We start from the raw sequence: 26511 nt of genomic DNA on the forward strand, positions 1-26511 counted from the left end.
CAAACTTATGGTGTGACAGAGAGTGGAGAAAACCCAAGAGTATAGACTTCTGGACGCTGTTATAGCTCAGGAATGAAGTCACTTCTGAGGTTTCACCCTTCAGCCAGAGATTAGACAGGCCCATGAAACTAAATGGGCAGGCCAGCCCAGGAGCAGGGACCAGATGGCAAGGGGGGATAGGAAAGCCGCTACCCGAGGTCTAGAATGGGAGAGTGTTGACATGTAGTCATTGACAACCAGTGTCATAAAACAGTGTATGTATTAACCATTTAATGAGAAACTTGTTTGCTGTGTAAACCTTCATCTAAAGTACGATAAAAAAAAAAAAATCTTTGCCTTAGCTTTGAGATGTTCCTTTTAAAAGGTTTAGTAGGCATCTTAGAACCAGTGGTATCAATTGGGTCCTAGACTTCATGACATAGTAAATCTGTTTACAATCTGATATTCCTTGAGACACATGGCATGCTGAATTTTGTGCAGGATACTTTTGAAACATAACAGGAGGGTTACGCAACTCAGATGAAAAGGTCAGGGAAGGAGGCTTTGTAATGAAGGTAAACAATTGAAATAAGACCTGAAGGGGATGTTGGAGTTAGCATGAAGGAGAATTGGGCAGGGTATTCCTGGCAGAGGGACTAGCATATGCAGAGTCTCTAATATGGGAAGATACACTGAGTTTGTTGGAAGTACAAGGAGTTTAGTATGATGTATGTATGATAGGGTATGGACTTGTTATTCCCACTGAATTTGAGCAAGTGCAAGTAGTTCAGGTTGACTGACTGGAATGTTGGGTGAGTGTGAGGTTGTGAGAGATGGATGCATTAAGCCCCGCATCTTGTTTGCCAAACGTAAAAGCTTGAATTTTAACCAAAATTCAGTGAAGAGCCATTGAAGAATTGTTATAGCAGGAGAGCAATAATAAGCACAGGGAATAGGAGCAGTGAAATGATAAGGTTGGAAACGAGGTTTAAGAAATTTAATCTGGCAGTTGAATACAGACTAGTTTGTAAGATTGGAGAAAGGAGGCAGGAAAGCTAGCTAGAATATTGCACTATTTGTGAGTGAGTCAGTGAAAGTGGATTTGAGGAGGATATTCAGGTGCTTGGCTATTTGAGGGGCCTTTATTTAAAAAACACCCATTCCCTCTTCCTAGACTATGTAGAATGGCTCTCTCTTTATGCCTCCTGGAACCACAGGTAATCTCCCAACATTATTGCCTTTCAAAGGATGAGAAGATTTATAGTGTAACATAATCTACAACCAAAGCAGTATGCTGGCCCACTGCTTGTCCCCTCTGGGTGCTCCTTCTCCACACTGACTGTGTTGCTCTTCCTGAGTGTAGAATGTTCACCCTGCTGAAACACAACCAGAAAAGGGATCAGAGGGCAGATGTCTAGTAGTTTCACAGCATGAGGATCTCAGCCCCCCAACCAGCTCACCCCGAGGAATGTAATTTTTTGTAAGACCAGTTTCATGGTTCCTGCCAAAATGGAGGGAAGGGAAGACGGTTGAGGGTTGCTATTCAGAATACCTGCTGCCTCTTACTTCATTGATCTGAAAGTGTGGTAGAAGCAGGAGAGTCCACTTTTGGATGGCTCTCAGGTATGCTGGGGTGAGGAGTCTGGGAATGGCAGCTGCTGATCTTGGTAATGGCAGCAGAGAGAAAGATTACAAAAGGAGAGCAGTGGGATGCAGACCTCAGATTCTTGTAAAAAAAAATCCAGACTTAATGGTCTGACTGAGACTAGGATGACTCCGGGGGTCATGGTGCCCAGACCTTCTGTTACCCTAAGATTGGAAACATTCCCAAAGCCAACTCTTCAGACAGGAATTGGAATGGACTATAAAACAGAAAATGATACTGGTGAGGAGTGAGCTTCTTGGCTCAAGTACACATGAGACTGTGGGCAGCTCTTGTCTGGAGGGGAGATGAAAAGGCAGAAGGGGACAGAAGCTGACTGAATGGACACAGGGAATACAGGGTGGATAGGAGTATGCTGTCTTATTAGGGGGAGAGCACCTAGGAGTACATAGCAAGGTGTATATTAATTTTTGTATGAAGACTGACTTGATTTGTAAACTATCACTTAAAGTACAATAAAAAAAAAAAAAAAAAAAGATCACAAAAGTACCTCAGAACAGCTACACCGCTCTGTCGGCTGGACCATGTTTCAAATAGACATGGGAACTCAGGTAGCCAGGGAGGCCAGGGAGACAAGGTGGTAGCTGGCCTCTTCCTCTCGCTGGTGCTAGTTTCCATGTTTTGCAGGGGACTTAATAACTTTTTTTTTTTTTTTTAATAACTAGATTTAAACAGCAGTTTATTCCACAGTTCATTGATTCTGAGGTACCTGTTTTTTCATATCTCTAAAAGCAGGATGTCTCTTATAATTGGCTGCTTTTTTCTTTCTTGGTACATAAAATAATGATGCACTTCATAATTGTTGATAACCTTAGATTCAATGAAGCATGGTTTGAGTATTTGTATGTCTTTGGTAGGGGCTGGCAGGTGTTAAAGACGTGAGACAGGCTCTCTCTCCAGAGAAGAAGGAGTGAAAGGTAGCTGATGTTTAAGCCTGGATGTGAACTCCACATGTTTATGTGAAAGGAAATCTTAGATTGATTTCAGGACTCTTATTTTCTGTTTTGAACAGGCTATAGTCGGGAGAAATAATGTTCTCCAATTATTTCTTCATGAGACTTAAATTTTTGGGTCACTTTTTATGATTCTTGTGATCCAAGGCATATCTGATTTCATTTCAAATCCTGCTTATTTTTTTCCCCAGAAATTATCAGTAAATTTCATTTTTCTTGACCTTTTATAACCTGTTTGGTTAGCCTGTTAGCAGTGCAAAATCTTTGTATAGAATAATGCTGTGGCTCAGTTCCTGATTTTATTTTGAGTGTCTGTTTTTGCCTTGGAAAACCCTGGTGGCATAGTGGTTAAGAGCTATGGCTGCTAACCAAAAGATCGGCATTTCAAATCCACCAGGCGCTCCTTGGAAACCTTATGGGGTCAGTTCTACTCTGTCCTATAGGGTCGCTATGAGTCGGAACTGACTTGATGGCAACAGGGTTTTTTTTTTTGCCTACTTTTTATCTTCCCTAGAAATATTTTTAAAGTAGTGACAGGATATTTGTGAGAACCATTTCTTCTTGTGTCATGTACATGACATGTTCTTATTGGATTCTAGTATAGAATTTTTAAGAATTCTCATGTGATTCATACAGTCTGTATTAAGGTTATATATGTGTATATGTATGCTCGATTCGATGGCACTGGGTCTGGGTGGGTATTTATGCACATAGTCTCAATGTAGACTATATTGAAATATTTACAGAAAAATTTTGTAGTTATGGGGGAGATATAATAACTGATTAAACTCCAGAACTTTGGCTAACAAAGTATGACCTGTTTGTTGCATGGTGGCTAAGAGTCTAGCTTTAAGTCAGGCTTCTGGTATTTGAATTCTAGCTTCTTTGCCCTTGGACAACTTTTTTTTTTTTTTTTATTGTGCTTTAAGTGAAAGTTTACAAATCAAGTCAGTCTCTCATACAAAAATTTATATAAAAAAAAATTTTATATACACCTTGCTATATACCCCTAATTGCTCTCTGCCTAATGAGACAGCACACTTCTTCCCTCCACTCTCTTTTAGTGTCCATTCGGGCCAGCTTCTAATCTCCTCTGCCTTCTCATTTCCCCTCCAGATGGGAGATGCCAACATAGCCTCATGTGTCTACTTGATCCAAGAAGCTTATTCTTCACCAGTATCATTTTCTATCCCATTGTCCAGTCCAGTCCCCGTCTGAAGAGTTGGCTTTGGGAATGGTTCCTGTCTTGGGCTAACAGACGGTCTGGAGACCATGACCTCCAGGGTCCTTCTAGTTTCAGACAGACCATTTAGTCTGGTCTTTTTATGAGAATCTGGGGTCTGCATCCCACTGCTCTCCTGCTCCCTCAGGGGTTCTCTGTTGTGTTCCCTGGCAGGGCAGTCATCGATCATAGCCGGGCACCATCTAGTTCTTCTGGTCTCAAGCTGATGTAGTCTCTGGTTTGTGTGGCCCTTTCTGTCTCTTGAGCTTATAATTACCTTGTATCTTTGGTGTTCTTCATTCTCCTTTGCTCCAGGTGGGTTGAGACCAATTGATGCATCTTAGATGGCTGCTTGCTAGCATTTAAGACCCCAGGTGCCACTCTCCAAAGTGTGATGCAGAATGATTTCTTAACAGATTTTATTATGCCAGTTGACTTAGATGTCCCCTGAAACCATGGTCCCCAAACCCCCGCCCCTGCTACGCTGGCCTTCGAAGCATTCAGTTTATTCAGGAAACTTCTTTGCTGACCTCTCCTGTATTGTGTGTTGTATTTCCCTTCAACTAAAATACTTCTTATCTAATATCTAATTAGTGAAGACCCCTCCCCTTCCCTCCCTCGCTCCCCCCTCTCATAGCCATCAAAGAATATTTTCTTCTCTGTTCAGACTATTTCTGTAGTTCTCATAATAGTGCTCATACACAATATTGGACAAATTACTTTGAACCCCTCTGTGCTTCAGTACTCCCACTGTAAAATGGCAACAATAGTAGTACCTACCTCATAGGATTCTAAAAATTAAGTCAGATAATACATGTGAAGTACTTAGCATGCCCAGCACAGAATATACTTATATAAATGTTAAAGAAAATTAGCTGCTATGTTTTCTTAATAAGATTTCTCTTTAAGAGTGAGACCCAAGCTCTTGAACTAGTGGCTAAATTAAAAAAAAAAAATTCCCAGTAAAGGAAGTATAGTTAAAAAGTAGAAAATTATCTTCTAACTCAGTTCTTTTAGGAAATTCTCTAAGTTAATTGAGCATTCTTTGAAAGAGGGATGTACACTAGATTGTAAGCACCATAAAGGTATGGCTTTTTTCTCTTTTGTTCACGCCTTTGTCCCTCATACCTGGAATAGTGCTCGACTTAGAGTACGTGCTCAATAACTACTTGTTGAATGAATCAAAAATGGTTAGTGGGTCTTCAAAGATATAAACTTTTCATTTTTAGACAGAAGTGTGTGTTATTCCAGTATGTAATTGTTTAAAATGATGGCTTAACAATAGTATGGAGAGAAAGTCTTATCTAAATTACTAGAAACTCTGAAATCTAAAGTACAGGTAAACAAACTGACTTTCATTGCTTTATATGTAAGCTGAGATATATGTAAATAAATTGAGATAGGTACTGTTCCCAGTTTTGACAATGTATAATTAATAATACACTGTTAGTAGTGGAATTTCAAGTTAACCCGTATATACAGCAAATTTAAAAATTATATATACTAATAAGTTATGTACACCTAAAACAGTAAAAAGTACTTGCATATATTAACAGTAATTATCTCTGGGTAGGGAGATTAAAAACAAAAATTATTATTATTTTTTTTTAGAGAGATTAAGATAATTAAAAAATTCTTCCTTCTGTTTTTCTTTATTTTCTACAAATTTCTTTAAAAAGTATTATTTGAATTTAAAAAGTTCGCTCCAAAAATCCAACCAATATTTATCGAATGCCTGTGGTACATTTATTACAGTTTTAGGCACTGGGAAAACAGTGATGAACAAGAAAGAATCTCTCTATAGTTTTTTAAAATTTACTGTGGTAAAATTTAGGTAACAGAAATTTCCCATTTTAACCATTTTTAAGGGTACAGCTCAGTGATATTAACCATGTTGTGCAGCCATCACTACTGTCCATTTCCAAAAGTTTTTCATCACCCCAAACAGAAACTCAGTGCCCTGTAATCAGTAACCCCCCCATTCTTTCCTTCTCCCAGCCCCTGGTAATGACTAATATACTTTAGTCTCTATGCATTTGCCTCTTCTACATATTTCATATAAGTGGGATCATACAATATTTGTCCTTTTGTATCTGACTTTTTTGACCCAACAGAATGTTGTCAAGGTTCATTTGTGTTGTAGCATGTATTAGGACTTTAATTCTCTTTATGACTGAATAATATATCACTGTATCAGAGTGTCTGTTTTCTTGGATCACATATTGTAATAGAGAGGGAAGAGAGACACTAAAGTTAGGAAAGGGAGATCCGTATTTTAAGATAGGAAACTGAGGCCCAAAGATGTTAAATTGCAAATTCTCAGTCAGAAGTCTAAATGACTTTTGCCTTGAGTCTAATGATGGAGTTCTGTCTCATGCAATGCTGTATAGAATAAGGAATGCATGTTTTCTGTACAGTTCTCTGTAGAACATTTGACAAATCACTTAAGCTCTCCGGACCTTGTTTTCGTCACCTGAGAGATGAAGAGATTAGAATTGATAATTGTGGAGGGTCATGTATACTTGTTACTTCCATAGTTCTGTTATTTGATTTGGAGTTATGTGTGTGTGTGTTTTCTTTACAGCCATACACACTGCTGCTATGGATATGCTGGGAGGATCTGGTATTGAAAGCCAGTGTAGAAAAGTTGATATCATTGCAGACGCTGCATATTCCATTTTCAAAAAGCCAAAAAATTTTACTGGCAACTTTATTATTGACGAAAATATCTTAAGAGAAGAAGGAATAAAAAATTTTGATGTCTATGCAGTTAAACCAGGTAATGCTTATATTTTTTAAAAGTAGTGATGTGTTTTTTCAAAATTTCTGCTACAAACATACATCTGTTTTGTGTGTTGTTGTTGTAGTTATGTGCCGTCAACAGGGTTTTGACTCACAGTGACCCTATAGGACAGAGTAGAACTGCCCTATAGGGTTTCCAAGGAGTGTCTGGTAGATTCAAACTGCAGACCTATTGCTTAGCAGCATAGTTCTTAACCGTTGTGCCACCAGGGCTTGGGGGTTTTGTGTGTAATGGTAATACAGTTACATTTATTTTAAAAGCTGCTCTCTCAGTGAATTGAAAAACCTGTAACACCACAGCATAAAAAAGAGGAAAAGGAAAAAACAAAACAAACAAACACAACAGAATTGAATTAAGGGCTTTTGAAGTGTTGTACAGATGCAGGTGGTCACATTAAGTACTAGCCATTTCCAAATCTCTAAACGAAAAATGAAAATTAGATTTTAAAGGTGGTCTTAGAAGTCACAGAATGAAGATTTTATTTGAAGAAATAGTAAAAATTTTATTTGAAGAAATGATTCAGTAGAGGGTTTTAAAAAAACCTTTTAAGATCATAGACTCTGTAAATGTCTCTTGAGTCTAACCTCCTAAAGTAGCTTAATGACAGATGGTGAAGGTGAGTGTGCAAGGTCTGTCTGATGTATAGCAGTGTGATTTGAGAAGTTCCTAGAAGACCCCCTTGTTCAAAAAATACCCTTTCCTGGAGAGTGTTGACATGTCGTGGGATAGCTAACCAATGTCATAAAACAATATGTGTACTAACTGTTTAATGAGAAACTAGTTTGTTCTATAAACCATCATCTGAAGTAAAGTAAAGGAAAGGAAAAAAAAAAATACCCCTTCCTCTCTGAAATTGCAGATGATGGTGATGATGATGATTTTTACTTCCTGTGTAAAATATTATATAATACACAAATAGTAGACAATATAACCATAAATGGGAGTTATGTTTATTTGTACTAATGTGTATTTAAATATTACTCATTAGAGTGATCTTCTAGGTGACAGAAACCACCTTTATATCTGCATCATCCTTGCCTCTTCAGCTCGAACTGAATTGAATTAAATAGCTTTTTGCTGTTTTACAAAGCACTTTTATATACATTATATATTTAACCTTCTAAGGTATCCTGTGAGGAAAGTAATATTATTCAGTGATTAAGAACGTGAGGTTTTGGTGAGGACAACCAAGGTTCAGATTCCAGCTCTGCTGTTCACTAGTTTTGTGGCTTTGGGCACATCACTCACTTTTTCTGAGCCTCATTTTCCTTTTTGATAAAACTAAGAGAATGATATCTTTCATACATGATGCAATAAATAAAGTGCAATAATGTGCTTGGCACAGGACCTGGCATATAGTACATTCATCATATTCAGTAGTTGGTATTTATAAGTTAAAAACAATGACAACAGTGTGCTTGGAGAGATTGAGCCTTTGCCTAAGAGCAGACAGCAGACAACCTGAACCAGACCCAGGTCTTCTGGATCCTGGTACAGTGTAATTATCACTTTAGGTTTAAAAGACACAGTATCATTGTACGTAACATTTAAATATTGATCTAAATGAAAAAATCCTACCAAATGTTGAGAACTTAATATGAACAGGCACTATGATAAGTGTTAGGATGTAACAAAGATCGATGCATTTCTGCCTTCCAAATTTTTTTAATCTTTTGAGAGAGAGATTGTTAATAACTAACTTTACTACAGTTTTGAAAGCTTTGTAACACATCTCTTGGGGATATCAGTATAACATTAACTCATTTTCTAGCCAGGACTGTTAGTCAAAAATGAGACCCAGATAGGTTAGTTTTTGTGGTGATGGAGTGAGAGGAGAAGGGAGAAAAGACAAATACACTGACGCTGAGAAACAAGTGGTCCTTCTTGATGACTGGCTCCTTCTCTCAGTGGACAAGGTAAGAAATGAGTCCTTAGCTCTTTGGAGGGATATAAGACAGAGCGTTGCAAGGAATGATGAGTCCCAAGAAAGACTCCTGGGATAGCAGTTAAGGTTGTACCACAGGTGACTTTGGATCTTGAGGTTGAAATTTGTCACCGGAGAGGGTAACTGGCTTGTAGGAAAAGTATTTTAGCTTAATGAAGATCAGTTTGACAGTTTTCATGAGAGTCTTTTCCATTGCACTCAAATTATTATTAAAATAAAAACAGATATAATGTTTTGTAAATAGGTATTAAAATCTTAATATATTGCAGGTATCACATTAATCTAATTATTTTGGGGTTAATTTTTCAGGTCATCCTTTGATACCAGATTTCTTCTTAGATGAACTCCCAGATGCAGTTACCAAGAAAATGGAATCACGTGGTAAGATTTAGACCATATTTTATACAGGAAAATAAAGATAACTAACTTATGCATTCCTTCTAAAATATAAACTTGATATTGTAACAATGACATTTCTGCTGCTTTTTAAAAATTATTTTGTCATTTAATTAGACGACCAATGTGAGTTCTTAAGTCAGCTCTGGTAAAGAAGGTTGTATTTTCGTTTCACTGTAAGAAGGTTGTCTTTATATTCTTTCTTAATATATTCTTTGAATTTGGCTAAAAAATAAAAAAGTTGCCTGAAAATTCTTTTTTTCAGGTTTTACTTATTTTCCTTGGCACTGAGTGTTTCTGCTTGATGTGTTATTTTACCTTGAGGAAGAATGTGTGAAATCAAAATACACCTAAGACCACTCTTAGAGTTTTTACTATGTGACTACTTTATAGAAGCAGTTATCTTCTAAGGAGGTTTTGTTTTTACTTAGTTTTGTTTTTGTAGCACAGAAAATATAACCTCTTTGAATTAGTGTAGAGTTTCCATTGTAGTCTGCGTTCTGGCACTGTGCCATTGGCTTACTGAAAGATGCCAGGAGAAATACTCTAATGAAGTCCCATGGGAGGAATCTCTCTCATGTCTTACTGATAATAATGGTTGTGCTTCTTCTGGGCCCTTGCCTTATTTTTATCATTTAGACACTGTGAATCCCTAAGGGATCATAGATTCTTTAGAAGGCTGCTAGAAAATTTAGGAACAATTTTCCTCTATACCTTTAGCAAATCCATAGAACCTCTCTGCAACACATTTTAGTGCCAAACCTTATTGCAGGTTTAATCTTACCTTTTCTGCCTTTATTTCTTTGTCCAAATTTTTAAAAATAGTTTAAAAAAATTACTTATGTAATAAAAAAGGCAACATTCTTTTATATTACAGAAAATGTGAAAAATATAGAAAAGGAAAAATTACTCATAGTCCTACCATCTAGAGAGAGCTCTTTTAAAAATTAGGTCTTGCCACTATTATAAGAACTCAAGAAATACTTTAAACATGGAAGAAAATATTCTTTGATTGTTATGAGGTTGGGGAGGGAGGGAGAGAGAGGGGTCTTCACTAATTATATAGTAGACAAGAACTGTTTTAAGTGAAGGGAAAGATAATGCACGATACAGGAGAGGTCAGCACAACTGGACTAAACCAAAAGCAGTTTCGAAGGCCAGCGTAGCAGGGGCGGGGGTCTGGGGACCATGGTTTCAGGGGATATCTAGGTCAATTGGCATAATAAAATCTATTAAGAAAACATTCTGCATCCCACTTTGGTGAGTGGCATCTGGGATCTTAAATGCTAGCATCAACCAAGCTAAATGCATCAACTGGTCTCAACCCACCTGGAGCAAAGGAGAATAACATCAAAGTCACAAGGTAATTATGAGCCCAAGAGACAGAAAGGGCCACATAAACCAGAGACTACATCAGCCTGAGACCAGAAGAACTAGATGGTGCCCGGCTACAACCGATGACTGCCCTGACAGGGAACACAACAGAGAATCCCTGATGGAGCAGGAAAACAGTGGGAAGCAGACTTCAAATTCTCATAAAAAGACCAGACTTAATGGTCTGACTGAGACTGGAGGGACCCTGGAGGTCATAGTCCACTGACTTTCTGTTGGCCCAAGACTGGAACCATTCCCATAGCCAACTCTTCAGACAGGGATTGGACTGTTCTGTGGGATAGAAAATGATAGTGGTGAGGAGTGAGCTTCTTGGCTCAAGTGGACACAAGAGACTATGTGGGCAGCTCCTTTCTGGAGGGTAGATGAAAAGGCAGAGGGGGAACAGAAGCTGGCTGAATGGACACGGGGAATACAGGGTAGAGAGAAGGAGTGTGCTGTTTCATTAGGGGGAGAGCAACTAGGAGTACATAGCAAGGTGTATACAAATTTTTATATGAAAGACTGACTTGATTTGTATACTTTCACTTAAAGCACAATTTAAAAAAAAATTAGGTCTTTTATTTGTTTGCCACATGGCTACAGCAGATTATTGAAACCAGAAAAGACAAGCCTGGCAATCTTTTTCCCTGAAAGCCTCTTACAGAATGTCAGAAATTACCTACAGAGTTCATCAAAGTCTGGAAGAGTCTGGTCTTCAAGTTAGGCAAGTCCCAAATGCTGATTTTTGCCAACATCCTCAGATTGGATCTATCTTTTAGAGGAAGGTGTACAGGAACTGAGCTCATTTAAATTCCACATTTAAATAATAAGAACTACCTGTTGATCACATATGCCAATTTTGTGTATTCAGCAGATATTTATTGGGCACCTACTATGTGCCAAACACTGTGTTAAGTACTTTGCATGCACTGTTTAGTTTAATCCTGATGATCCTACAAAACAGGTATTATTGTTCTCGTTTCATAGCTGACAATCACATGGCTGGCAGGTGGCAGAGTTAGGATTTTTGCTTGTATTTCTCTAATTCCAAAGACCATATCCTTAGCCAGTAAGCTTAATTTCCAATAAGAACTGCTTTCCTAACTGCTCAATACATAAAGGCTTTAAATTAGTATATTCTTTCCCCCAGTAATACAGTTTATTTCTTTATAATGAAAATTTCTCATCTTATGGACTAGACTACTTGTAGTTGTTATGATCAGCATATTTTCTCCCTTTAGGCATAATTACGTAGGAAACAGAGTCATAATCACAAGGTTGTTTGATGCCCATGGAATCAGAACAGAGGAGTTAGATAAGTAAAATGTCAGTTATGTGTTTAGTGGCATCAAGCTTTGATAGGGATGATTTTGCCTAGAGGATCAGAATATGTTAAGTCCATTGACTACAACACCTACATTCATCTCCGCATGAGGGGTGCCCTCACCCCTAGGTCAGAATACTCAAATTTGACTAAAACTTCTCTTCCCCACACCATGCTAGAGAGAGTATTTACTTCTGTAGTTTGCTTTTTTCCTGTCTTTCTTGGTTGCGTCAACAGCAATTCTATTTAACATTTTCTGTAGACATATTAATATAGTCATATAGGAATAGTCCAGTTTATTGAACTGGGACCTAACTTACCTCTTTCAGGTGACTTTTCGTGTCCATATCCAGACCCACTGTATGTTAACTTCACAGTTTACCTCTCAGAGGACAGTGTGTCTCCCTCATTTCCAGTGGGGGAGAGGTTCACCTTTCTTCGCACCCTCTATTTATAATCACCCTCAACGTTTGATTGTATTTTCTCTGGTATTTATTTTAGGTAATATATATATAATTACATAATGCATTGTAATACTCTGTACATAATTTTTAGTTAATGGATTTCCTTATTGTAAAAGCAGTATTTGTCATAATTTTTTTAATTAAAAAATAAATAAAAGAAAACCTTGAATCCCACTACTAAGAGAGATACACCATTAACTTTTTTTTTAACTCTTATTGTGAGATATTGTAGATTCACATGCAGTTATAAAAAATAATATGAGAAGATGCTCCTGTCTACCTTTCATCCAGTGGTAACACCTTGCGTTACTGTAGTACAACATCATAGCCACCATTAACATTTTGATATATTTGTTGTCTTATAGCATTTTTGGCATACTTTAAACAGTAGCTGAAATTCTAATTTATATCCTAATTTTTAACCATAGTTAACAGGAATATTTATAAGACTGATTAAAGGGTTAATGGTGTGGAGCTTGGTGAGAGAGAAGGTGTATCACGGGGAAGATTGTTAATCTTTCCCTAAAATAAAAAAAAATCTTAGGTTATTTAGTAAACTTTAAGGAGGTGATCTAAAATTAATTAGCAAAGGAAATGGCCATTATATTGCTCTAACAAACTTTTGTGGAAGCAAAATAATAATGCGTCCCAGTCTTGTAAGCCATTGTTAATCAGCATGAAGACAGAGGATCATCTGTTACTATTTTAATTATCCGGCATCTGAACTCTGGGGAGAAGGGTCTGTCTCAAGGAATATATTTCTTGGTGCTGGGAAATAAGGAGGAAAAGAACAGCTGAGGGAAACAGTACTGAGTCTAGCTTCAACCCCTAAGTTTTAGAATTGACCTTAGGAGCTGTAGATTCAGCTCCGACTCATAGAGACCCCGTGTATAACAGAATGAAGCATTTTTCGGTCCTGTGCCATCCTCACATTTGTTGCTGTATTTGAGCCCATTGTTGCAGCCACAACGTCCATCAGTCTTGTTATGCATCTCCCTCTTTTTCACTGACCCTCTGCTTTACTAAGTATGATATCCTTCTCCAGGGGCTGGCCTCTCCTGATAACATGTCCAAAGTACCTTAGACAAAAACTCATCATCCTCACTTCTAAGGAGCATTCTGACTCTACTTCATCTAAGACACATTTGTTCATTCTTCTGGCAGCCCATGGTTTATTCAATACTCTTCGCCACCACCATAATTCAAATGTGTCGATTCTTCTTCAGTGTTCCTTTTTCATGTAATTGACCTGAGGAAATATAGTCTGGGATTCCTAAGTTTGGGTCCAGACTGATTAATGGAAGATCTTATAAATTCTTTTATACCACAAATACCTATTTTCTTGGCAGTTTTAATTTTGATTCCCATCTGAGTTGGCTAGAATATGTCTTCAAGTCAACATTCAGGAAGAATATATTTGAGGGATATATATATAGAGAGAGAGAGTTGCAGATATATAGATATATTTCCTGTGAAAGGCAAGTTTGTGTGAAATTCCTAGATTATCCACCTTTCCTCATGAGAAGACTATGGACACTGTTCCATTGGGAAGTACATACCAGAAAGCATGGTTTTGATGAGAACTCTAAAACAATCTGTCTTCTTTCTTGGCAATCTTTTTTATGCCAGAATATTTGACGAACTTTTTGCCAGAATGTGTATGGCTATTATTTCTTCTTTGATTTTTTTTCCCCCCACTGAAACCCAAGGAGCCCACTCAGTCATTTTTTCCTTCAGTTTATTTTTTTTAATTTCTTTATAGTTTTGTTTCTGTTCCAGTTGTTTTGTGTTCTCTTCATAGACATTTATTTTTAGCTTGACTCCTTTTTCCCTTTACCCTGTAAGTTATCACCGTCTCTCATTATTTGCTCTTTTTGTTCTTCTGCATTTTGAGAAGAAATCTGGGACAAATCTCAGGTTCGCCCTATGTATTACTGGTTAGTTTTTCTGCATTTTAAATTCTGTTGCATATTACTTCACATTTTTACTTTAGTTTTTATATTGTGCTTTCAGCTTCTCATGATACCTATTTTTTTTTTTTTTTCATTCTATTGTCTTTTCTTCTCAGCTACTTTAATTACTTGAGACTTGTGACTTTCTGTTCCTGTTTCATGTAGCCTTTTTCTTATACTGGAGGAATTCTTGTGGTTTCCAAAGAAAACTATTTTTAGAGGTAGACTTTTGCTATTCAGAATAACTTCCATTACCCTTGTGGTACATTCATTATTTTTTATTGGCATTAGGTCCCCCCCGCTACCCCATTAATTTGTCTTCATATCAGGAGATATCTTGGGACCTAGTGTAGTTAAATGTTGAGGATGTTTAGGTTACTTTTGGTTCTACTCCCTGTACATCTAGTGGAAATCCTTTCTCAGAGCTGTAATTTCTGGGGTGGTTTTTTTTTATCAGTGCCAGGGTGTGAGACTTACATGAGGCCGCTTTAACCTGCTCTGCTTAGAAACAACTCTCCCCAGCAGGCATTGCTGTCAGGGTTCTTCCTCTCCCCATCTTTAGCAGCCATGCTTTGGGGTGTGTGCTTCCTAGGTGCACCATCACTAGGACTCCACCTACTGCCTACTCCTCTGTTATTTGGGAGCTGCAGACTTTGAAATTGGCTTTGAGAGATGGAAATGAGGAATAATATAGAGGCTTCATGAAAAGCAGCATCTGTAAAACAGAGCGACATCTCCTAGTCTTCTAGTTGATACAGTGGCTTTAAAATGTGAAAGCCCCTTTTTTTTTTAAGATGGTTAGACTTATTCTTGCTATGAGATCTTTCATGAGGCAAAGCTCAGCCATCCTGTGTTTCTTAGGTGGAACCCACGTGTCTTCCAAACCAAAACCAAACCCGTTGCCGCCTAGTCGATTCTGACTTATACCAACCGTATAAGACAGAGCAGAACCGCCCCATAGGGTTTCCAAGGAGCAGCTGGTGGATTCCAACTGCCGACATTTGGTTAGCAGCCGAGCTCTTAACCACTGCTCCACCAGGGCTCCCCATGTACGTTAGTTACTTAATATTTCTTCCTTGATTCTGACAGTAGATTGCACGTCAGTCTAGGTGATACTGTATTTGACTTTTATTTTTAGATTTATTTAGTGTGAAGTTAAGAGAAGTTATATCAAAGGCTGCTAGCCATGTGTCTTTTTTTTTTAAGTTATTGAAATTCTCTGAAAGTCTCTTTCTCATTAGCATTTACATATTAGTAGTCTCCTGACAGAGACTTTCAAATTTGTTACTGAAGTTTCATTCTCTTGTACAAAGTCATCATGCTTATGTCTGAATATTCCAGCTGATATATTATACAATTTATCTTCTGGCAGGTGTCTTTCAGGGCTAAACTAAAGTTCTCGCTGCAGTCTCCATGGCACCTGAGACGATGGAGATGCTCTATCTTGATTAATATACAAATCACCTGAAATAGTCATATACTGTAAGGGAGGAGTCCCAGCAATTATTTGGATGACAAACCTAGTTCTCTCTGGCGTGATTATTAAAACCAAATACATTTCTGTATATTTCCTGCCACCTTCAACATGAAAGAAACCTACATCCTTCCTAGCCTCACTTTAGCAGCCACTGCCTGATCTGATTCTGGTGAGTTCAGATCTCAGTGCTGTGCTCAGCCTTTATGTTGGCTATGTAAAAGTCAGATACTTAGATATGGAAGAAAATGTGGAAGAAGTATTACCCAGTGGATAAAACTATAGGCTCTGGAGTCAGACTACCTGAGTTTGAATTCCTGCTGGGCCACTTACTACCTTGTAACCTCAGTGAGTTGCTGATCATTCCAGTTGTCATTTTAAAATCTTACTTCTTTTTACTGTAACTTAATCTTGAATTGTTTTTATTTTAGTAAAGAAATTAAAATGCTTTCTGGAACAAGCAAGGTATAAATGAAAAGGGGAACTGACTTTGTATGTTTATTTTATATCCGGTCACCTTCAGGAACTTTTCTTTTTTAAACTTCTCATGGTTTTGGAGTGAGAGACAGTAGTTATTGAAAACCTAGACTGTGGAGTAAAGACAAATCTGGATTCAAGGCCTGGCTCTGCCACTTATATCTCTGAGTTTGAGCAAGTCACTTGATTTCTCTGAACCAGTTTCCTCATCTCTTATTTTTCTTGTTTGAGTATTGTGAGGATTAAATGCAATAGTACATGATACTGTATATTTGATACAGTGAATCCTGTATACATATTACACACAAACACGTTGCCATTGAGTTGATTCCAACTCATAGCGACCCTATAGGACAGAGTAGGACTGCCCCATAGGGTTTCCAAGGAGAGGCTAGTGGATTTGAACTGCTGACCTTTTGGCTAGCAGCTGAGCTCTTAACCTGTGCACCACCAGGGCTCCATATGTATATTAGTTGCTGTAATTATCATTGGGTTAATTATCTTGAATTTTCTAAGTGGACAAACTTAAACTGTCTACATTTAATAATAATTACATCTCTTTTTTCCAGGATTATTTCTGGCATACGTCTTAATACACAGATATGAGCTTCTGGAAGGTTAATGGAAAATATTTATTCTAGGCATTCCTATTTTATTATTAATTTTAATGGGAATATCTTTAGATAATTTTTAAATACCAAAGAAAATAAAATGTACAATTTTGTGGTATCTAGTATATATCCTCAGTTGTACAACCATCTGATGCATTAATTTTTATGTAACAGCCTTATTGAAATAAGATTTACTTACTACACAATTCACCCATATAAGTTATACATACAATTTGATTGATTTTAGTGTATTCATAGTCATGCAACCATCATCACTACAGTCAATTATAGAATATTTTCATCCCCTCAAAAAGAAACCCCATATCCTTTTTTATTATTCCTACCTCCATGCTCCACCCTCCCCCACAACCCTAGGCAACCACTAATCTACTTTCTGTTTCTCTATATTTGCTTATTCTGAATGTTTCATATAGATAGAATCATATAATACCATTAACAATTGGCTTCTTAGCAGGGTTTATCCATTTTGTGTCATGTATCAGTACTTCCTTTTTGTGTCTGAATAATACTCCATTGTATGGATATACTACGTTTTGTTTACCCATGCATTAGTTGATGGACATTTGGGTTGTTTTCATCCTTTGGCTATTATGAATAATGCTGCTATCAACATTCATGTACAAGTTTTTGTGTGGACATATGCTTTCATTTCTCTTGGGTATATATGTAGGAGTAGAGTTCCTGAGTCAATATGTTATTTTTTACAGTTTGTTTGAATCAGGATCCAGATAATTTCCTTTATCTGTCTCTCTCCCTGCTTCTAGTTCTCATTCTCATGCCTCTCTGTCTTTCCCTGAAGTTTATTTGTTGAAATGTGATTCTTTAATTTGCGATTTTTCCTTTATTATTTTCTTCTTAATGCTTTCTTTGAGATTGTAATTTTTTATTATTGTTCCTTTTCCTTCTTGTTGGGCTAATAGTTTATTTTTATTCTTTTTAAAATAATGAAGTAATTTCTGACTATGCGCTTACCCCTGACTACATCCAGTACCCCTTGGCTACATCCAGTAGATTGTTTTTGCTCATGAAATTGTGTTGGATTTTGTCAGATGTCTTCTGTGCATCTATTGAGATGATCATGTAGTTTTTGTACTTTATTCTGTTACTGTGGTGTATGTAGTACATTGATTTTTGTATGTTAAACTAGCCTTGCACTCCTGGAATAAATCTTACTTGGTCATGGTGTATAATCTATTTTATATGCTGCTAGATTCTGTTTGCTAGTGTTTTGTTGGGCATTTTTACGTCTATATTCCTATTGCGTTGTGATGTCTTTGTATAGTGTTGATATCAGACTAATACTGGCCTCATAGAATGAATTGAGAAATGTTCCTCTTCTACTTTTTGGAAGATGTTTAAAGGATTGGTAGGCATAAAAGATTAGACACTATATGATCGATTCCATTATATGAAAGTAAAAATGAGGCAAAACCAATCCGTGGTACTAGATGTCAGGATAAAGTTATCTTTAGGGAGAAAGGAGGGGGTAGCATTTAGGGGAGGGCGTGAAGTGGGCTTTTAAAGGTACCTGCAATGTCCTACTTCTTGACCCAGGTGGTGTTGACACAATATAGTCAGTTTCTGGTTATTTATTTACACTTAAAATCACTGTTTCCATGTGTTATACTTTAAAAAAAAAAAAAAGTGGCATACTAAGGATAAGGCTATAGGAGTGGTTTGTCCTAGGTTCAGGCAGTAAGGGGTACACTGTGTTCAGTGAATTTAAAAACAATAATAAAACTGACTAAAAGTTAAAAAAATCTCTTTTTTGCTCCTCGGATCTTAAGGATTTCATCTTTAATATCTGTTGGAATTTTAATTTATGAGAAGGATTTTAGTATTTTTTTATTTATCCCTGGAGACAGCATAATGGAAAGCAATTTATATTCAACAAATTTGGGATACTCTTGTATTGCTGGCTTTGTATTATGGGGTGTCTCTATGCTGTCAGTGAGATTTCATTGAATAACCTTTGGTGAGTTGTATTGGACTGATGGTTGGGTATAATATGCATTGGTAAATCGGGAGCTAATTTTCAGTGTAGAGTACAGGCTGATCTTGTAGTTAATCTAATTAATGGTCTCACGTGTTTCCGGAGGCTACTAAACTGCCCTCTAGTGATTAATCAGGATAAATAAAGAAGCAGAGGTTGGTATTTGCAGAGCAGCTTCATGATACAGGAACAGAACGGAACCACGTGTTGTTGATCTTCTCTCCTGGGTGATCATGTGCTGAATGGTTAAGGCCAATGGGTTAAGTGAATGCAATTAAGAAAATGTTGCACATGACCTCCATTCCCTTGGCTGCATGTTTCCAGCCAGGGGACACTAATTCAGACTAATATTTTGACCTCTGTTCTTCCAGTGGAAGGAACCAGTCTGATTAACTGGTATTGGGAGACATGAAAAACTGAGGTTTTCTAGTTCAAACCCTTCTGAGCATTTTTTCTTTCTGAGCAGGTTTCCTCAGTTTTCACATGATCTCTGTTTACAGAGGCATTTCTACTCTTTGATGGGAGAAGGCAGGTTGAATGTAGGGTTGAAGGGACTAGGTGAATAAATTTAATTTAGAGGTAAAATTATTAGGAAGTTCACTTAAGGTCGTTGTTTATATACAGTCTCCAACTTAGCTTCATTAATGGCACAGATGATATTTGATCTCCATCTTTTTGACTCCAGTGTCTTGTTTTTCATTTGGTTTTAGAACCCGGGGGGCGGGGGGGGGTGGATCGCAAAGGAATGATTAATTATCACCCCCAAAACTCCGATAGTTTTATTTATTATAGACAGTACTCAGAGGGAATGACAAAGGAGTGGTTAATATCACCCCCCAAAACTCCAATAATTTTATTACAAACAGGTAGTAGTTTGTTTTTGTTTTTTAACCCACTTTAAGTCAGCCTTTTACATGGGAGTATAAACCATTTACACTTATAGTTACAACTAATGTTTTTGACTGTTATTCTGTCAGTTCGATATATGCTTCAGATGCCATGTAACGCACTTCAGGTCATTTTGGTCAAACACAGGTGTAATTGGTAGCAAGCTTGTCCTGCTAATTAAGTCTTTAAGGACATCTACTTGAATAATATTTTACAGATGCTGCTCCAGCATTCAAAGAAGGGAAGCAGGCACCACAACCAAAAGCAGCTTCTGGATCTGTGGCAGAAACCTTTAGAATTGTCAAGGAGACTCTCAGTGATGACGTTGTTAAAGCTACTCAAGCGGTCTATCAGTTTGATCTCTCAGGTAAGGATTATGGCTGGTAATCTGGGGCTTTTATGAAACAAAACAGGATATTTCCTTTGGAAGAAAATCAGCTTCCAGTAGTAATCCCCTGGATAGCTGGCTGAATCCAGGAAATTTACCCTAGAAAGTAGACATTCAAGAATAGAAAACATTTATTTGTACTTTTTTTTTTTAATAACTTTTATTAAGCTTCAGGTGAACGTTTACAAATCCAATCAGTCTGTCACATATAAGTTTACATACATCTCACTCCCTACTCCCACTTGCTCTCCCCCTCTTGAGTCAGCCCTTTCAGTCTCTCCTTTCTTGACAATTTTGCCAGCTTCCCTCTCTCTCTATCCTCCCATCCCCCCTCCAGACAAGAGTTGCCAACACAATCTCGAGTGTCCACCTGATATCATTAGCTCACTCTTCATCAGCGTCTCTCTCCCACCCGCTAACCAGTCCCTTTCATGTCTGATGAGTTGTCTTCGGGGATGGTTCCTGTCCTGTGTCAACTGAAGGTCTGGGGAGCATGGCCACCGGGATTCCTCCAGTCTCAGTCAGACCATTAAGTTTGGTCTTTTTATGAGAATTTGGGGTCTGTATCCCACTGATCTCCTGCTCCCTCAGGGGTCCTCTGCTGTGCTCCCTGTCAGGGCAGTCATTGATTGTGGCCGGGCACCAGCTAGTTCTTCTGGTCTCAGGATGATGTAGGTCTCTGGTTCATGTGGCCCTTTCTGTCTCTTGGGCTCTTAGTTGTCGTGTGGCCTTGGTGTTCTTCCTTTTCCTTTGCTCCAGGTGGGTTGAGACCAATTGCTGCATCTTAGATGGCCGCTTGTTAGCATTTAAGACCCCAGACGCCACATTTCAAAGTGGGATGCAGAATGATTTCATAATAGAATTATTTTGCCAATTGACTTAGAAGTCCCCGCAAACCATGTTCCCCAGACCCCCGCACTTGCTCCGCTGACCTTTGAAGCATTCATTTTATCCCGGAAACTTCTTTGCTTTTGGTCCAGTCCAATTGAGCTGACCTTCCATGTATTGAGTGTTGTCTTTCCCTTCATCTAAAGCAGTTCTTATCTACTGATTAATCAATAAAAAACCCTCTCCCACCCTCCCTCCCTCCCCCCCTCGTAACCACAAAAGTATGTGTTCTTCCCAGGTTTACTATTTCTCACGATCTTATAATAGTGGTCTTATACAATATTTGTCCTTTTGCCTCTGACTCATTTCGCTCAGCATAATGCCTTCCAGGTTCCTCCATGTTATGAAATGTTTCAGAGATTCGTCACTGTTCTTTATCGATGCGTAGTATTCCATTGTGTGAATATACCACAATTTATTTACCCATTCATCTGTAGATGGACACCTTGGTTGCTTCCAACTTTTGGCTATTGTAAACAGAGCTGCCATAAACATGGGTGTGCATATATCTGTTTGTGTGAAGGCTCTTGTATCTCTAGGGTATATTCCTAGGAGTGGGATTTCTGGGTTGTATGGTAGTTCTATTTCTAACTGTTTAAGATAACGCCAGATGGATTTCCAAAGTGGTTGTACCATTTTACATTCCCACCAGCACTGTATGAGAGTTCCAATCTCTCCGCAGCCTCTCCAACATTTATTATTTTGTGTTTTTTGGATTAATGCCAGCCTTGCTGGTGTGAGCTGGAATCTCATGGTAGTTTTAATTTGCATTTCTCTAATGGCTAATGATCGAGAGCATTTTCTCATGTATCTGTTGGCTGCCTGAATATCTTCTTTAGTGAAATGTGTGTTCATATCCTTTGCCCACTTCTTGATTGGGTTGTTTGTCTTTTTGTGGTTGAGTTTTGACAGAATCATGTAGATTTTAGAGATCAGGTGCTGGTCGGAGATGTCATAGCTGAAAATTCTTTCCCAGTCTGTAGGTGGTCTTTTTACTCTTTTGGAGAAGTCTTTAGATGAGCATAGGTGTTTGATTTTTAGGAGCTCCCAGTTATCGGGTTTCTCTTCATCATTTTTGGTAATGTTTTGTATTCTGTTTATACCTTGTATTAGGGCTCCTAGGGTTGTCCCAATTTTTTCTTCCATGATCTTTATCGTTTTAGTCTTTATGTTTAGGTCTTTGATCCACTTGGAGTTAGTTTTTGTGCATGGCGTGAGGTATGGGTCCTGTTTCATTTTTTTGCAAATGGATATCCAGTTATGCCAGCACCATTTGTTAAAAAGGCTATCTTTTCCCCAGTTAATTGACACTGGTCCTTTGTCAAATATCAGCTGCTCATACGTGGATGGATCTATGTCTGGGTTCTCAATGCTGTTCCATTGGTCTATGTGTCTGTTGTACCAATACCAGGCTGTTTTGACTACTGTGGCTGTATAGTAGGTTCTGAAGTCAGGTAAGGTGAGGCCTCCCACTTTCTTCTTCTTTTTCAGTAGTGCTTTGCTTATCCGGGGCTTCTTTCCCTTCCATATGAAATTGGTGATTTGTTTCTCTATCCCCTTAAAATATGACATTGGAATTTGGATCGGAAGTGCATTAAATGTATAGATGGCTTTTGGTAGAATAGACGTTTTTACTATGTTAAGTCTTCCTATCCATGAGCAGGGTATGTTTTTCCACTTAAGTATGTCCTTTTGAATTTCTTGTAGTAGAGCTTTGTAGTTTTGTTTGTATAGGTCTTTTACATCCTTGGTAAGATTTATTCCTAAGTATCTTATCTTCTTGGGGGCTACTGTGAATGGTATTGATTTGGTTATTTCCTCTTCGGTGTTCTTTTTGTTGATGTAGAGGAATCCAAGTGATTTTTGTATGTTTATTTTATAACCTGAGACTCTTCCAAACTCTTCTATTAGTTTCAGTAGTTTTCTGGAGGATTCCTTAGGGTTTTCTGTGTATATAATCATGTCATCTGCAAATAGTGATAACTTTACTTCTTCCTTGCCAATCCGGATACCTTTTATTTCTTTGTCTAGCCTAATTGCCCTGGCTAGGACTTCTAGCACAATGTTGAATAAGAGCGGTGATAAAGGGCATCCTTGTCTGGTTCCCATTCTCAAGGGAAATGCTTTCAGGTTCTCTCCATTTAGAGTGATATTGGCTGTTGGCTTTGCATAGATGCCCTGTATTATGTTGAGGAATTTACCTTCAATTCCTATTTTGGTAAGAGTTTTTATCATGAATGGGTGTTGGACTTTGTCAAATGCCTTTTCTGCATCAATTGATAAGATCATGTGGTTTTTGTCTTTTGTTTTATTTATGTGATGGATTACATTAATGGTTTTTCTGATATTAAACCAGCCTTGCATACCTGGTATAAATCCCACTTGATCAGGGTGAATTATTTTTTTGATGTGTTGTTGGATTCTATTGGCTAGAATTTTGTTGAGGATTTTTGCATCAATGTTCATGAGGGATATAGGTCTATAATTTTCTTTTTTTGTAATGTCTTTACCTGGTTTTGGTATCAGGGAGATGGTGGCTTCATAGAATGAGTTGGGTAGTATTCCGTCATTTTCTATGCTTTGGAATACCTTTAGTAGTAGTGGTGTTAACTCTTCTCTGAAAGTTTGTTAGAACTCTGCAGTGAAGCCGTCTGGGCCAGGGCTTTTTTTTGTTGGGAGTTTTTTGATTACCGTTTCAATCTCTTTTTTTGTTATGGGTCTATTTAGTTGTTCTACTTCTGAATGTGTTAGTTTAGGTAGGTAGTGTTTTTCCAGGAATTCATCCATTTCTTCTAGGTTTGCAAATTTGTTAGAGTACAATTTTTCATAATAATCTGAAATGATTCTTTAAATTTCATTTGGTTCTGTTGTGATGTGGTCCTTCTCGTTTCTTATTCGGGTTATTTGTTTCCTTTCCTGTATTTCTTTAGTCAGTCTAGCCAATGGTTTATCAATGTTGTTAATTTTTTCGAAGAACCAGCTTTTGGCTTTGTTAATTCTTTCGATTGTTTTTCTGTTCTCTAATTCATTTAGTTCAGCTCTAATTTTTATTATTTGTTTTCTTCTGGTGCCTGATGGATTCTTTTGTTGCTCAGTTTCTATTTGTTCAAGTTGTAGGGACAGTTCTCTGATTTTGGCTCTTTCTTCTTTTTGTATGTGTGCATTTATTGATATAAATTGGCCTCTGAGCACTGCTTTTGCTGTGTCCCAGAGGTTTTGATAGGAAGTATTTTCATTCTCGTTGCTTTCTAAGAATTTCCTTATTCCCTCCTTGATGTCGTCTATAACCCAGTCTTTTTTCAGGAGGGTATTGTTCATTTTCCAAGTATTTGATTTCTTTTCCCTAGTTTTTCTGTTATTGATCTCTAGTTTTATTGCCTTGTGGTCTGAGAAGATGCTTTGTAATATTTCGATGTTTTGGACTCTGCAAAGGTTTGTTTTATGACCTAATATGTGGTCTATTCTAGAGAATGTTCCATGTGCGCTAGAAAAAAAAGTATATTTTGCAGCAGTTGGGTGGAGAGGTCTGTATAAGTCAATGAGGTCAAGTTGGTTGATTGTTGTAATTAGATCTTCCGTGTCTCTGTTGAGCTTCTTACTGGATGTCCTGTCCTTCTCCGAAAGTGGTGTGTTGAAGTCTCCTACTATAATTGTGGAGGTATCTATCTCGCTTTTCAGTTCTGTTAAAATTTGATTTATGTATCTTGCAGCCCTGTCATTGGGTGCATAAATATTTAATATGGTTATGTCTTCCTGATCAATTGTCCCTTTTATCATTATGTGGTGTCCTTCTTTATCCTTTGTGGTGGATTTAAGTCTAAAGTCTATTTTGTCAGAAATTAATATTGCTACTCCTCTTCTTTTTTGCTTGTTGTTTGCTTGATATACTTTTTTCCATCCTTTGAGTTTTAGTTTGTTTGTGTCTCTAAGTCTAAGGCGTGTCTCTTGTAGGCAGCATATAGATGGATCGTGTTTCTTTATCCAGTCTGTGACTCTCTGTCTCTTTATTGGTGCATTTAGTCCATTTACATTCAGGGTAATTATAGATAAATAAGTTTTTAGTGCTGTCATTTTGATGCCTTTTTATGTGTGTTGTTGACAATTTCATTTTTCCACATACTTTTTTTGTGCTGAGGCGTTTTTCTTAGTAAATTGTGAGATCCTCATTTTCATAGTGCTTGACTTTATGTTTGTTGAGTCGTTACGTTTTTCTTGGGTTTTATCTTGAGTTATAGAGTTGTTATACCTTTTTGTGGTTACCTTATTATTTACCCCTATTTTTCTAAGTAAAAAACCTAACTTGTATTGTTCTATATCGCCTTGTATCACTCTCCATATGGCAGTTCAATGCCTCCTGTATTTAGTCCCTCTTTTTGATTATTGTGATCTTTTACCTATTGACTTCCATGATTCCCTGTTATGTGTATTTATTTTTTTTTAAATTAATCTTAATTTGTTTGTTTTTGTGATTTCCCTATTTGAGTTGATATCAGGACGTTCTGTTCTGTGACCTTGTGTTGTGCTGATATCTGATATTATTGGTTCTCTGACCAAACAATATCCTTTAGTATTTCTTGTAGCTTTGGTTTGGTTTTTGCAAATTCTCTAAACTTGTGTGTGTCTGTAAATATCTTAATTTCGCCTTCATATTTCAGAGAGAGTTTTGCTGGATATATGATCCTTGGCTGGCAGTTTTTCTCCTTCAGTGTTCTGTATATGTCATCCCATTCCCTTCTTGCCTGCATGGTTTCTGCTGAGTAGTCAGAACATATTCTTATTGATTCTCCCTTGAAGGAAACCTTTCTTTTCTCCCTGGCTGCTTTTAAAATTTTCTGTTTATCTTTGGTTTTGGTGAGTTTGATGATAATATGTCTTGGTGTTTTTCTTTTTGGATCAATCTTAAATGGGGTTCGATGAACATCTTGGATAGATATCCTTTCGTCTTTCATGATGTCAGGGAAGTTTTCTGTCAGGAGTTCTTCAACTATTTTCTCTGTGTTTTCTGTCCCCCCTCCCTGTTCTGGGACTCCAATCACCCGCAGGTTATCCTTCTTGATGGAGTCCCACATAATTCTTAGGGTTTCTTCATTTTTTTAAATTCTTTTATCTGATTTTTTTTCAGCTATGTTGGTGTTGATTCCCTGGTCCTCCAGATGTCCCAGTCTGCATTCTAATTGCTCGAGTCTGCTCCTCTGACTTCCTAGTGCATTGTCTAATTCTGTTATTTTATTGTTAATCTTTTGGATTTCTACATGTTGTCTCTCTATGGATTCTTGCAACTTATTAATTTTTCCACTATGTTCTTGAATAATCTTTTTGAGTTCTTCAACAGTTTTATCAGTGTGTTCCTTGGCTTTTTCTGCAGTTATCCTAATTTCATTTGTGATATCATTAAGCATTCTGTAAATTAGTTTTTTATATTCTGTATCTGATAATTCCAAGATTGTATCTTCATTTGGGGAAGATTTTGATTCTTTTGTTTGGGGGGTTGGAGAAGCTGTCATGGTCTGCTTCTTTAAGTGGTTTGATATGGATTGTTGTCTCCGAGCCATCACTGGGAAACTAGTTTTTCCAGAAAATTCGCTGCGTCCAGTCCAAATCTCTGCAGGACCGTTCCCCGGCTCGGATGCTGCTCTTTCTGCTCCAAGACCAGTCACTGCCTCCTGGGGACTTCTCCTACCGGCTGCGTCCCACGC

At 37.6% G+C, this 26511-nt stretch overlaps 1 protein-coding gene across 3 annotated transcripts in view; it reads left to right on the forward strand.

Annotated features, from left to right (window-relative positions):
• Positions 1-26511, forward strand: part of HSDL2 (hydroxysteroid dehydrogenase like 2) — a 68370-nt gene that overhangs the window by 22726 nt on the left and 19133 nt on the right. For all 3 annotated transcript variants that reach the window (XM_049895642.1, XM_049895643.1, XM_049895644.1), the window contains 3 exons: positions 6402-6596; positions 8875-8946; positions 19757-19906. In XM_049895642.1, coding sequence (XP_049751599.1) covers positions 6402-6596; positions 8875-8946; positions 19757-19906 — 417 coding nt within the window. The remainder of the gene's footprint in view (positions 1-6401; positions 6597-8874; positions 8947-19756; positions 19907-26511) is intronic.

Source organism: Elephas maximus, chromosome 9 (genome assembly GCF_024166365.1).
Source record: "Elephas maximus indicus isolate mEleMax1 chromosome 9, mEleMax1 primary haplotype, whole genome shotgun sequence".
Taxonomy (NCBI): Eukaryota; Metazoa; Chordata; class Mammalia; order Proboscidea; family Elephantidae; genus Elephas; species Elephas maximus.